The sequence below is a fragment of the Adelges cooleyi genome, unplaced genomic scaffold, assembly GCF_023614345.1.
Source record: "Adelges cooleyi isolate 19-005CV unplaced genomic scaffold, UGA_ACOO_1.1 ACOO_flye_CR_arks_rails_tigmint_CR_PRNA_108, whole genome shotgun sequence".
Classification (NCBI taxonomy): domain Eukaryota; kingdom Metazoa; phylum Arthropoda; class Insecta; order Hemiptera; family Adelgidae; genus Adelges; species Adelges cooleyi.
In genome coordinates, this window is record NW_026095761.1 from 8,676,505 (window position 1) to 8,687,794 (window position 11,290).

At 28.7% G+C, this 11,290-nt stretch overlaps 2 protein-coding genes across 3 annotated transcripts; one reads left to right on the forward strand and one right to left on the reverse strand.

Annotated features, from left to right (window-relative positions):
• Positions 1-1,181: 1,181 nt before the first annotated feature.
• Positions 1,182-5,407, forward strand: LOC126838741 (dihydrolipoyllysine-residue succinyltransferase component of 2-oxoglutarate dehydrogenase complex, mitochondrial). Of its 2 annotated transcripts, none has more exons than XM_050573410.1 (11): positions 1,182-1,322; positions 1,431-1,548; positions 1,620-1,705; positions 2,172-2,248; positions 2,381-2,452; positions 2,564-2,619; positions 3,339-3,447; positions 3,701-4,070; positions 4,132-4,330; positions 4,654-4,905; positions 4,972-5,407. In XM_050573410.1, exons 2-11 carry the CDS (start codon positions 1,468-1,470, stop codon positions 5,104-5,106), a joined length of 1,437 nt encoding a protein of 478 aa, XP_050429367.1. In that variant the 5' UTR covers positions 1,182-1,322; positions 1,431-1,467; the 3' UTR covers positions 5,107-5,407. The 2 variants fall into 2 exon arrangements, with proteins under 2 accessions (XP_050429367.1, XP_050429376.1); XM_050573419.1 differs by having other exon boundaries at positions 1,258-1,366.
• Positions 5,349-8,288, reverse strand: LOC126838753 (26S proteasome non-ATPase regulatory subunit 12). The gene is made up of 8 exons (XM_050573432.1): positions 8,156-8,288; positions 7,890-8,076; positions 7,436-7,672; positions 6,491-6,774; positions 6,197-6,421; positions 5,950-6,118; positions 5,734-5,811; positions 5,349-5,661 (listed from the first exon to the last, which is right to left on the reverse strand). The coding sequence occupies exons 2-8, from the start codon at positions 8,061-8,063 to the stop codon at positions 5,443-5,445; spliced, it is 1,386 nt and encodes a 461-aa protein (XP_050429389.1). The 5' UTR covers positions 8,064-8,076; positions 8,156-8,288; the 3' UTR covers positions 5,349-5,442.
• Positions 8,289-11,290: the final 3,002 nt, after the last annotated feature.

Consider the following 11,290-nt stretch of genomic DNA (forward strand, 5'->3'; position numbering starts at 1 on the left):
CTACAGAATAAAAAATACTAAAATTTGAAAATTAGGTAAGTACGTGTATATTTTTAAGTTATTTATCCATTTTTATTTATTAAAGTTTTAGAAAAACCGAGGTTAATCGAGTTAAGAACAGCTCAACAATGATGCCTTTTTTGTAAATACAGATTACATCTACCATAGATCCAGTATGACTCCTGAGCATACACTTTTTTTTATATTCTATAGATTTTTATTTAGGGAAAAAAAATAACAATTAAGGGGTTGAAACACAATATTTTCACTTTTACTTACCAGTGATTTTTGATGGTATTTAATACTTTTTCGTTTATACAAAGTGTCCTACAATTTTTTCTTTGTAACAACTTGAATTAACATTTTTAAGTGTATTTCATATTATTTGGACTGTTGTACACTACAGTCTACCTAACATTTGTTTAGTTTTTTTATGAAGAATTTAATAATATAACAAATCAAATTCACAAAAAATATCATTTGGTTTTGTGATATCAATACTTTGTTTCTTTATTAATTGCTTTGAAAACATTGAACTTAAAATCAATAGTTTAGATAACGATAAACAATATTACCCGTTTAATTATAAATAATTGATTTGTCTCGAGCTCTATACTTAAGTACTTCAGATAAGTATTTGTATTAAAATTTTTCAACGAGTGGTGTTTCATGTTACTAAATAAGGTTTTTATTGAATAGACAATTTTAAACTATTAAAAATAATCATACTAATTAGGTTGGTCGTGAAAATAGAAAACTTAGTAATTACGTTAAAAACTAAAAAGGTTTGTATCTTAAAAGATACAATGTGAAATCCAAATAGTTGGAATTATAATTATTTAATATTAATTTTTTTTTTTTATTATATTTTTATGCAACTTAAGGCTATTTTTTTTTTTGTAATATAAAATAATTATGCAAGACAAGTTCTTATATTTTTAAACTGGAACTGTGTACATAATTATTACAGTATGTTTCGAATTAATTAGGTATGCGGTTAATGTTGCCCGTCGGCCGCTCACAAAAACATTATTACACATGATGTTATAACCTATTTCTATGATAGTGATAAAAATACATAATTACCTTTGGATACAATTACAATTATTGTTATTTGTCAATACATGTCATTTAAAATCTTTACACGCCCTTTGACAATTTGAAAATAATATAATATTATGTGTCCAATGGACAGAGTGAATAGTATCCACCACGGAACATGTGTTTAGCATTTTATTTTATCACAGTTCTTATCATTAGTGTTTCGGCAGTCGTCTGACCTCTCGTTGCAGCCTCTAATAGTCCCTGTTGACCCTAAAAAAGTATAGTACAATATCATTAAACTTTATATTATTCACATACATTTGTAAATATATCATTTTTTTTTTACTCTTTTTTTAATGTACATATGTATATTTTATTGATTTTAGAACTGTCAGTTGAATTGGATAGTGTACTAAGTAAAAAATGGCTTGCATCTTACATCTTGTGAAGGGTCTACCGAAAAACGCTCTGAAAACCAAGCCTGTTCAAGTCTGGAAATCTGAGGTAAGCTTAAATTACTGTCTTGCAGTTGTCGGATTTGAAGTGCAAATTAGTTTACTGTGTTTTAATTGCAGGCTACCAATTTAACGTGTTGCACACGAAAAGCCAGAACATTCGGCTTTAGAGAATTATCAACTGCATCCAAAGAATTGTGTCACGAGTAAGTTAGTTGGTATAAATAGTTTATTTTAGAATTACATGGATCATGTTGTCTGGTCACATGAGTGGGTCCAACTGCTCTTGTCTTTTTATCTCCTCGATTGACCTAATATTAAGTATATTCAATTTTATGATCATGCTTTATACTCGACGGAGTAAATTTGTACTAATATTTAAGACAATAAATATAGTATGAAACTTGTCTAAGACGAACACTATATAATCCGGAAAACTGTTTAAGACTCAATTTGTGTATGGTTTCGCCAAATGACTTTGCATGTTTATTTTATTGAATACGATGAAAAAAAGCTCATTACAGAATTTCCTCTCAGTCTCGTGCTGTCCTAAACAGGTTACATTGTAAATTTTTTAGATTTTAAAATTTAAAAAAGAAAAAACTGAACTGTTTTTTTTTAGTTGTATTTATTTATTGGTAGCAAGTTAACAGATGTTTTATATTTTTTCAGGAAGTCTACCTATTATACTTTGTATAGTAATAGGTGTTTTAATCAATGCCGTTTCTTCCAAACTACTTCAGCACTTTGTAAGTACTATATATACTGTATCCATTTTGTTTATAATTTTCAAACACATTTTCAGAGTTGGCAACACCCAGCTTTAATAGGAGTACATAATTCCATATTTTGCATTAAATAATTCTTAATTACATTTCTAGGCGAAGAGCATGTATTAAAAACTCCAGCTTTTGCTGATTCTGTCTCAGAAGGTGACATCAGATGGGAAAAAAGTGAGTACAAAACAATTTAATTTGAGTTCACAGATTATTAGTTAATAGTTTTAACATTTAACTTTATTGTGTGATATAAAATTGTGTAATGTTATCAACTGTTTGTTATAGACATTGGCGAAGCTGTAGTTGTAGATGAAGTCGTTTGTGAAATTGAGACCGATAAAGTATGTCTTATATGATTGTTTTGATTGAATAATTTTTTTTATTAATAGAATAATAGGAAAAAAATAAAATAACGAAATATTGAAAGAAACTCTTAAGAGGACGCCACACCGGCCATTTCTAAGGAGTAAAGTATAGGCAATTTTTCGAAAAATCTTAATTTAGAGTTTGAATTGATTTTTTTTTTCAGTCTATCACAGTCATTTCTATAGGATAAATTACAATTTTTTCCCTTCATAACTGCTTTGCACGAATTAATTTTTCTCAGGCTTCATATATAGTTAAGGAAAGAAATTCATATATATTATTTATGACAAAATTATGTGTTCTATCATCCATATTTTTTCGATATGCCTATTACAACCAACGTTATATCATTTTTAAAAAAAGTCCTCTCTTAATTAATCATTAACTGGATGAAATATTAAAAAAAGAGTGATGGTAGAACACTGACAATGTTATTGTCTATATTGTGTAAAAATTTGGTTTCTTAGTTTTGATTATAGCCTTTGTAAAATTAATCCGCGCAAGGCAGGTTTTTTGAAGAAAATAATGGGTGTGTGACATCCTCTTAACTAATTCAATTTGTTTTAGTTGTTATTCATTATTTTATAAATTTTTATCCATTCCTGTTTTAAAGTTAATCAAAATAAATAAAAAATATTTTCTCATGATAACAATTAAATATATACAAAATTTATTAGAATATGTTATGTTTAAGACGGCAGTTCCCGTTCCTTCCCCAGTTAACGGCATTATTGCATCGAGATTGGTAGAAGATGGAGCAACAGTTAAAGCTGGACAGGATCTCTGTACAATTACAATTACTGGTAAAAATCAATTTTTTCTAATTATAATTTAGTAAATTTCAAAGCGGTCAACTAAAAATGATATGCTTAATTCTTGTTGATCATTCAAAGTCATGTATAAAAGCTTAGGTCTTAAAACATAAAGTAAGACCTAAACTACGAAATAAAAGTTTACAAATAATATTATTCATACAAATATTACTTATATAATAGGTAAAAGCTTTACTTAAATATGAAATATTTACATACAAAATAAATGTTTAATATGTTTTAGAAGGAACTCCAACACCAAAAGCCCCTCTTAAGGCAGATACTTCGAAGTCCGTGGAGGAACCAGCTGCTATCGCTACGCCACCTCCACCCCCATCCTCTGCTCAGGTCTCTGCCCCGCCACCACCACAACCAACTGCTCAGTCTACTCCACCCCCTAGAGGAACTCCCTCTCTTCCACCCATTTCACAAATCAACATGCAACACAACCCTACTGTTAAGTTACCACCGGCAGATCCTACAAAAGAAATATCGGGTACCCGATCTGAATACCGTGTGAAAATGAGCCGTATGCGTCTACGTATCGCCGAACGATTGAAAGACGCTCAGAATACCAACGCGATGTTGACTACATTTAATGAAATTGATATGAGGTAAAATATTGTCGTAAAATCTTGTAAATTTCCTGCTTTTATTGTATTGATATTATTGTAGCACAATTATGGAATTCCGCAAAACAAATCTGGAAGCGTTTCAAAAGAAACACGGGTTGAAATTAGGTTTTATGTCCGCATTCTTAAAAGCATCGGCATACGCCTTACAAGACCAACCTGTAGTCAACGCCGTTATTGAAGGCAACGAGATAATTTATAGAGACTATGTGGATATCTCTGTTGCAGTAGCTACTCCTAAAGTATAAAATATATACATTGGTAAAGTCGTAGGGTGTACGCTGTGTGTAACGACTTTTCTTTGTCTGCGTGTTCTTGTAACAAAAACTGTGTAGCCGAATAATAGAGAACACGATTTTTGTTATGAATACATGTTTTTTTTTTTTTTCTTTTATTGAAACTTACAATCTGAATATTTTTTTTTACAATAAGTATACTGATGAGTAAATCTATAAATAAAAGAAAAATAATTGAAAGCACATCGTTTACCGTTATGACACCACTACTTATAAATTTATGGAGCACTATTAAAAATAAAATACAATTTTAAAATATTGATTATTAGGGTTTGTTAGTACCCGTTGTACGTGATGTGCAAAACATGACCTACGCAGATATTGAAAAAACAATAGCGGCACTTGGAGAAAAAGCGAAAAAAGGAGCGATTGATGTAGAAGATATGGATGGCGGTACTTTTACAGTCAGTAATGGTGGTGTATTTGGCTCATTATTGGGCACTCCAATCATTAATCCACCTCAATCAGCTATTCTTGGAATGCACGGAATTTTCGAAAGACCCATTGCTGTCAAAGGACAAGTAAAACAAAACGCTTAAATATAACAGTTTTTGAAATATATATTATTAAATAATTTCCTGTGTTAGGTTGTCATAAGACCAATGATGTACATTGCGCTGACATATGATCATAGACTTGTCGATGGCCGTGAAGCGGTGTTGTTTTTACGCAAGATAAAAGCTGCCATTGAAGATCCAAGGATAATGATTGCAGGATTATAAAAATTAAATACCATAAAACCATTTGTACTTAGTTAAATAAGCCCTATAATTAATTTATTATTTTGAATTTTTCTCTACGGTTCTTACAATATAGAATTACGCTTATGTAGAACATCTTCTTGACTGAAATACATAATATATGCCATCCCCACTATTTAATTGTGTATAGTAGTTGTTAAAAATATCAATATGCTTTACATTCATTGAAATAAACCAATTAATTTACAAAAAATATGATGTAATTACGGACGAGTAGAAATATTTATTAAGATAATAATACAAAATAAATAATTTATTAAATTTTTGTTTTGAGTTCTACATAATAAGTAAAAGTAATTAGTGAGACAGCAAATGTTTATGCACCATCTGTTCCTTGTTGATAAGATGAGTAGTATTGTTGACCAGCCGCATTAGATCGTTTAGACCAAAAGACCATTCGTTTAAAACTTCATTTGCCGATTTAACGATTGAGAATTCAACAACACCGGATGGCCGATCAATTTTGGATTTTACAGACTTTTCAACCACCATGTTGGACAATAACTGTTCGGTATCCTATTAAACCCGTTATTATTTTACTAATCCAACATTTATAAATATATTTAAAAAAAAAGTGAATTTACTCACCTCTAAAGTCATGTCCAATAACTGAGCCATCCTGACTACTCTAATTCTCGAATAGTATTTCGCCATTACACGTACATTCTAAAAACAAATTAAATTTTATAATAGATCCTAAAAAGAAATCAAGGAAAACTTGTTTTGCTCGTTATATTGTTAAGTTCTACATAAAACATATAATATATATTATTATATTGTGAAGTATTTAATGTTAAGACTTACGTGCTCTGCAACTCTATTTTTGAGGTCTGTCCAACGTTTAACGCCTTCATCAGAGTTCGTTGCAAACACGTCTGTAGCTAAAGATCCAGATTTTAATTCCTTTTCATAAACCTCGCATAATTCTTTCCATTGAATCAATTCCATTGTGGTAAACAGTTGTAGGAAACATCTGTTAATATACATTTTAAGCAATATTTCAGATATTTAAAACCAACTCAAATAAAATAAACTTTTTTTCTTTACTTACTTATACTTGGGGATTTTCAACAAAACCTCATCTTGTAAAATACGATGTGTTAAATCAGATTGATGATTATCGTATGGAGCTAATATGAGGTATAAAATAGCATTTTGGAGAGCAGCATTTCGTTTTGTTTCATCTGCTTCAATTGTGGGAGTAGCTTGAATAGCTCTATAATGACGACAAATATCCAAATATTGACCGTCGTGTTCTCCTAATTCTATCATTAACCTAAATAATACCATTTATAACTTTAATAATTATAGTCAAAAAACACTTAGCTAAGCAAATGTATCCTACTTGTAGTATTTTAATTTAAGCTCTTGTATTTCTGATTTGTCGTCATCGAAAAATTTAGTATTGATTTTTTTGGAAATAATTTGTGTACGAATGTAATCTTTCTTGGCTAAACATAATCGCATCTGTTCAAGAATAAGCTCGACCTTCTCTTGTTTTTTCATAGATCCGTAAGTTTCCACTTGTAGTTCTTGTATGATGTTAGCGGCACCGGTAACGTCACCTTCGTCTTCTTTAATTTGTGCCAACTTTTGGGTAAGACGAGCTCTTTCTACCTCTACATAAATCTAAAAAAAGAAACAAGCGATAGTAATAAAATAAAACATTTTTAATTTAATCATTAAGAGGACGTCACACACCCGTTATTTTCTTCAAAAAACCCGCCTTGCACAGATTAATTTTACAAAAGCTATAATCAAAACTAAAGTTTTTATTTTCCATTAGGCTCTATGTTAATTTTTTTATCAAACTCTTCATGAGTAATTCATTTTTTGGTCTCAGAGTGTGATTTTTTCACAGTTTATAAAGAATGATTCAATTTTTGAAATTAGCGGACTAACTCATTTATGCACAAAATTGACATTGGCCCTTCTTGCTTCAAGCCACACAATTATATAGAAAAAATATACTATTAATAAGCAGAATTAAATTTTTCAACACAAAACAGCAATGTAATTTTTGTCAACATATGTAACGAAGGTAAATGTTTTCAACGCTTCATACAGAAAATTGAAATTTTCATTTAGCTAATTTAAACCAACATTTCCGCTTAGATAACAAAAAGCTTAAGTGTTACTTTTCGTTTAGCACATGAAATGTGTTAGTTTACTTAAGGAGCGTCAATATAAGATACATTACAAAGGACACTTTAAATTTAAAATTTACACTCAAATAAAAGCATCTGCTACAACTAGTATTTTTATCAAAAATTAAAATATTTTTGCTCACCTTTCCTTCAGTAACATTTCTAAGAGTTTCAATGAATTTCAATTTGCTTTCCTTGTCTGGAGTTTGATCGATAAACGTGCAACATTCTCTAACCATTGCAGCCACAGCCAGTTTTAGTTGAGACCTCCTTTTGGTTAACATGACAATGTTTTCGTTTAACAAAGACCATTGCTGAGCGCGAAAACATAGCTGTACAATCGCAACTAAAACACGGCTAGTGGACGCCATATCTGACCCCTTGAATGAAAATATTTACACAGATCAATTTATTTAATACTATAAACAAGCAGTGGCGATAAATAACAGGTATTAAGTAAATAAATATTTGTTTAAATAACACACTATTTTTTTATATATTGCATGACGTATATTCTTTTTAATTGTCCCCTTGGCTTTAAGACTGACGCCTCGAAACTGAAATTAAGTATTTATTTTAATTAACCAACTGACTTACAGTTCGAGTCTGTTTTTCTAACACAAGAAGAGTGTCCAACGCTTCTTGTAGTTTTCCTCCGGCAGCTAGGCTTTCGGCAACAGCAATTTTTTCATCGCAAGTTGAACTGTAATCGACCTCCATTTTTACCAAACGACCACCGTCCGTAGTCAAAGGTTCTAAATTGTCCATCATCTTGCTTTATTTTCTGGAATAAAATCAAAATGTGTAACAACGTACAAATAAACTTAAAAGTTGGATTTTAATTAACGAAACAAGATATTTACATGTTTTTAAAAGTCTTAGTAAATATTGTTTGAAAGTTGATATTGCTATAACTCAATGACTATTCACTTTACTCGTGTAAGGGCATTAGAAAGTAAGTTGCACATTTGAAATCGCTATTATTCATTATCAATATTAATTCTCTTGTTTAATATTTTATAAATTTGCAAATCACCAATCTTTTAGATTTTCATGGAGGAAAAAATCGACGAACTCTTCCATGAAATTTTAGCGCGGGATAAATTCTACCAATTAAACATCAGCTTCAAATTGTATGTTTATATCTCGACCAATTATTTAAACAAATGATAAATCTAACCATAAATTATAATTTCTATTTGTGTACTTCGTTTATAGTTATTTGAATCATATTATACGATACCAAAATTATTAGCAGGAAATGTTGTTTATTTCAACATTGAAATTGTATTTGTTATGTTCCAAGTAAACAGTATAAAAAAAAATAATTCAATATGAAAAAAAATATGTCTTGGGCTTTGGCCATTAAATTTTTCGACTAGACATAATACTAAGTATTAAAAGCAGTTTTAATTAATTAAAACAATTATTTATTCCGAGCTGATTATCATTAATACTTTTAAAAATTTGTCTTTAGTCATCGTTGAATGTTCACCTTAATAATTGAGTATTTACTACAATAATAATTACTTCACTACACATTTATATCTACCATATATTACTATATGCAATAAGCCATAAGGTAGTTCTTAAATGGTTTTTAGACAATTTTATGCCGAACCTCTGCGAGTTGGTTTACAGAACAAAAAAAAATATATTTTTTAAAATCATAGTATAAAACCCAATGAAAATGTTTAAATATATATTTTCATATCGATGGTTACATGACAATTGGGTCTATGGCCTGAACGACATGGCATTTTATACAATTGGATAGAGAAAAATGTGCTTTATCCACAATGCGCATACACAGCTGTGGCCAAACAACACTTAATGTTTTCTGCTTAAAAATTAGGGTCTTAACGACAACATAAGAATTTAGGATGTATCACAATATCGCCAAAAAACGTTTATTAGCTCTCTTGAACTACGAATAATATCGTTTAGACCTTTTTACCAATCAATGTAACAAACTTTAAACTATTTTACACATTTTTTTAAATATCCCTAGATGAAATTAAAGAACTAAAATTTAAAAAAAGCAATACCATCAGTGGGACGCTTTATCGGTAAATAATGTTTTAAATTGTATATAAAATATTAGAGTAATTCTTTATGTATCATTCGATTTATAAAGTTTTCATTCTTTCATTTTTAATTTTTTTTGATAATTAAGGAAAACTAATAAAGTACTAGACCGATATTTCGTTCCATTTATATATTTAAAACTAAAATAATAAAACCAATTCAATCCAATTTTCGCGTTAATATTTATTTTTAGCTTCGATGTGGATTTTCAATAATTTATTATCACTGAAGTAAGACGTTTGGTATATTTTATACGTATACGGCCTGTGCTGAGTTGAGATAGTCAGTTTATAATTTATATTAAAAAAAAAGAAAAAACAATTATCACATAAAAGCTTTAAAAAATATTTATCCAAGCATCTAAGAATGACATCTCTGACATTTAAACTTACTTTCACGAAACTTAAAAATAAACTAATCAAAGGAATACAAATGTAGACAATAGTTTATTGTTAGGGAAAAATATCCACTTGTTAAGAGGACGCCACACTGGCCATTTCTAAGGAGTAAAGTATAGGCAATTTTTCAAAATATCTTAATTTAGTTTGTCCTATAATGCATAGGTATTAATACAGTAATGAGGATACTTTGTCGATTGTCATTTTTTTTTATCAGATCATCACAGTCATTTCTATAGGATAAATTACAATTTTTTCCCTTCAAAACTGCTTGGCGCGAATTAATTTTTCTCAGGCTTCATATATATAGTTAAGGAAAGAAATTCATACATATTATTTATGATAAAATTATCTGTGTTCAATCATCCGTATTTTTTCGATATACCTAATACATCCAACGCTATATCATTTTTAAAAAGTAAAAAAAGTCCTTTTGTGAAGCCGGCAAAATTACAAATATTTAGTTATAGCAAAATGTTCTCTACAATTTATTGAGTATCTCACTCAAATCAGAATGAGACCAAGAACACGAAATTCCATCGATCAGAAGTGAAGTTATTTCGAATTTTATTAGAATACCTTTTTTCCCCCTAAATTAATTCCCACCGCTCGCAATATACATATTATAACATTTATTTTAAAGAGAAATAAAGTAAAATGTTTGAATAGGAAAAAGCCTAGGATGTAAAATAAGAAAGTTGGTATTTCACTACCATATCGCTTTAAGTATAATTTGAAATACAATGTAACGTGAACTGTTTTTTTGACTTTGATGGTGTTATTAAACCGGAAACATGATTTTTTAAGATCAGCTAATATTTATTTCATTAAATTCTAAAATACAAGATTTATTATGGTACTTTGATATAAAACAAGCCGACGAATGTATTCGATACCAACTAACATAACTTAACAAATATATCAATTATATCTGATTTTTGTAAACGCTACATACTTACTCCGATATCTTAACAAAAAAATCACAATCAATTCATTCATAATAATATTATAATGATAATGAAATATAGGTTACCATATTTTTTTGTTTATAAATTCGTTTGACCACAATTTTTAAGTAAAATAGAAAAGAATATTACCTGAAACATATATATTTCTTAAAACTGAACAACTATTTACAATAATAAAATGTGTATATGCCATCTCAAATATATAATTTTACATTTATTTATATATATATATGTATGTTGATTTATACATGAATTTCGTTTAATTTTTTTTATAAATAGAATCTACAATACCATATATATAATAATTACTATAAAAAAATTAAACAATTAAAAGTTTTTATTTACTAAATTTTTTTAATAATCATACGAAGGTGTATTCAAACAAAAAAATATGTAATTTAAAAATGTAATAAATAATTATGAAAAAGTACTTCCAAAATATATTAATAATTTATTTAAGCTGCCAAAAAGTGTAAATGTGATAATGCACCAATGACAGAAAAAAGAAATTCAACGAAATTAATTTTTAATAATATAAATGTGT

Excerpts from the sequence above, each read along its gene's own strand:
- LOC126838741 (XM_050573410.1), top strand. The coding sequence starts at position 1,468 with ATGGCTTGCATCTTACATCTTGTGAAGGGTCTACCGAAAAACGCTCTG. Across the intron at positions 1,706-2,171 it reads TCCAAAGAATTGTGTCACGA|GAAGTCTACCTATTATACTT; the intron begins GTAAGTTAGTTG and ends ATATTTTTTCAG. Across the intron at positions 3,448-3,700 it reads CTGTACAATTACAATTACTG|AAGGAACTCCAACACCAAAA; the intron begins GTAAAAATCAAT and ends AATATGTTTTAG.
- LOC126838753 (XM_050573432.1), bottom strand. The coding sequence starts at position 8,063 with ATGATGGACAATTTAGAACCTTTGACTACGGACGGTGGTCGTTTGGTA. Across the intron at positions 6,775-7,435 it reads GAAATGTTACTGAAGGAAAG|ATTTATGTAGAGGTAGAAAG; the intron begins GTGAGCAAAAAT and ends TTCTTTTTTTAG. Across the intron at positions 5,662-5,733 it reads TATTGGACATGACTTTAGAG|GATACCGAACAGTTATTGTC; the intron begins GTGAGTAAATTC and ends CGGGTTTAATAG.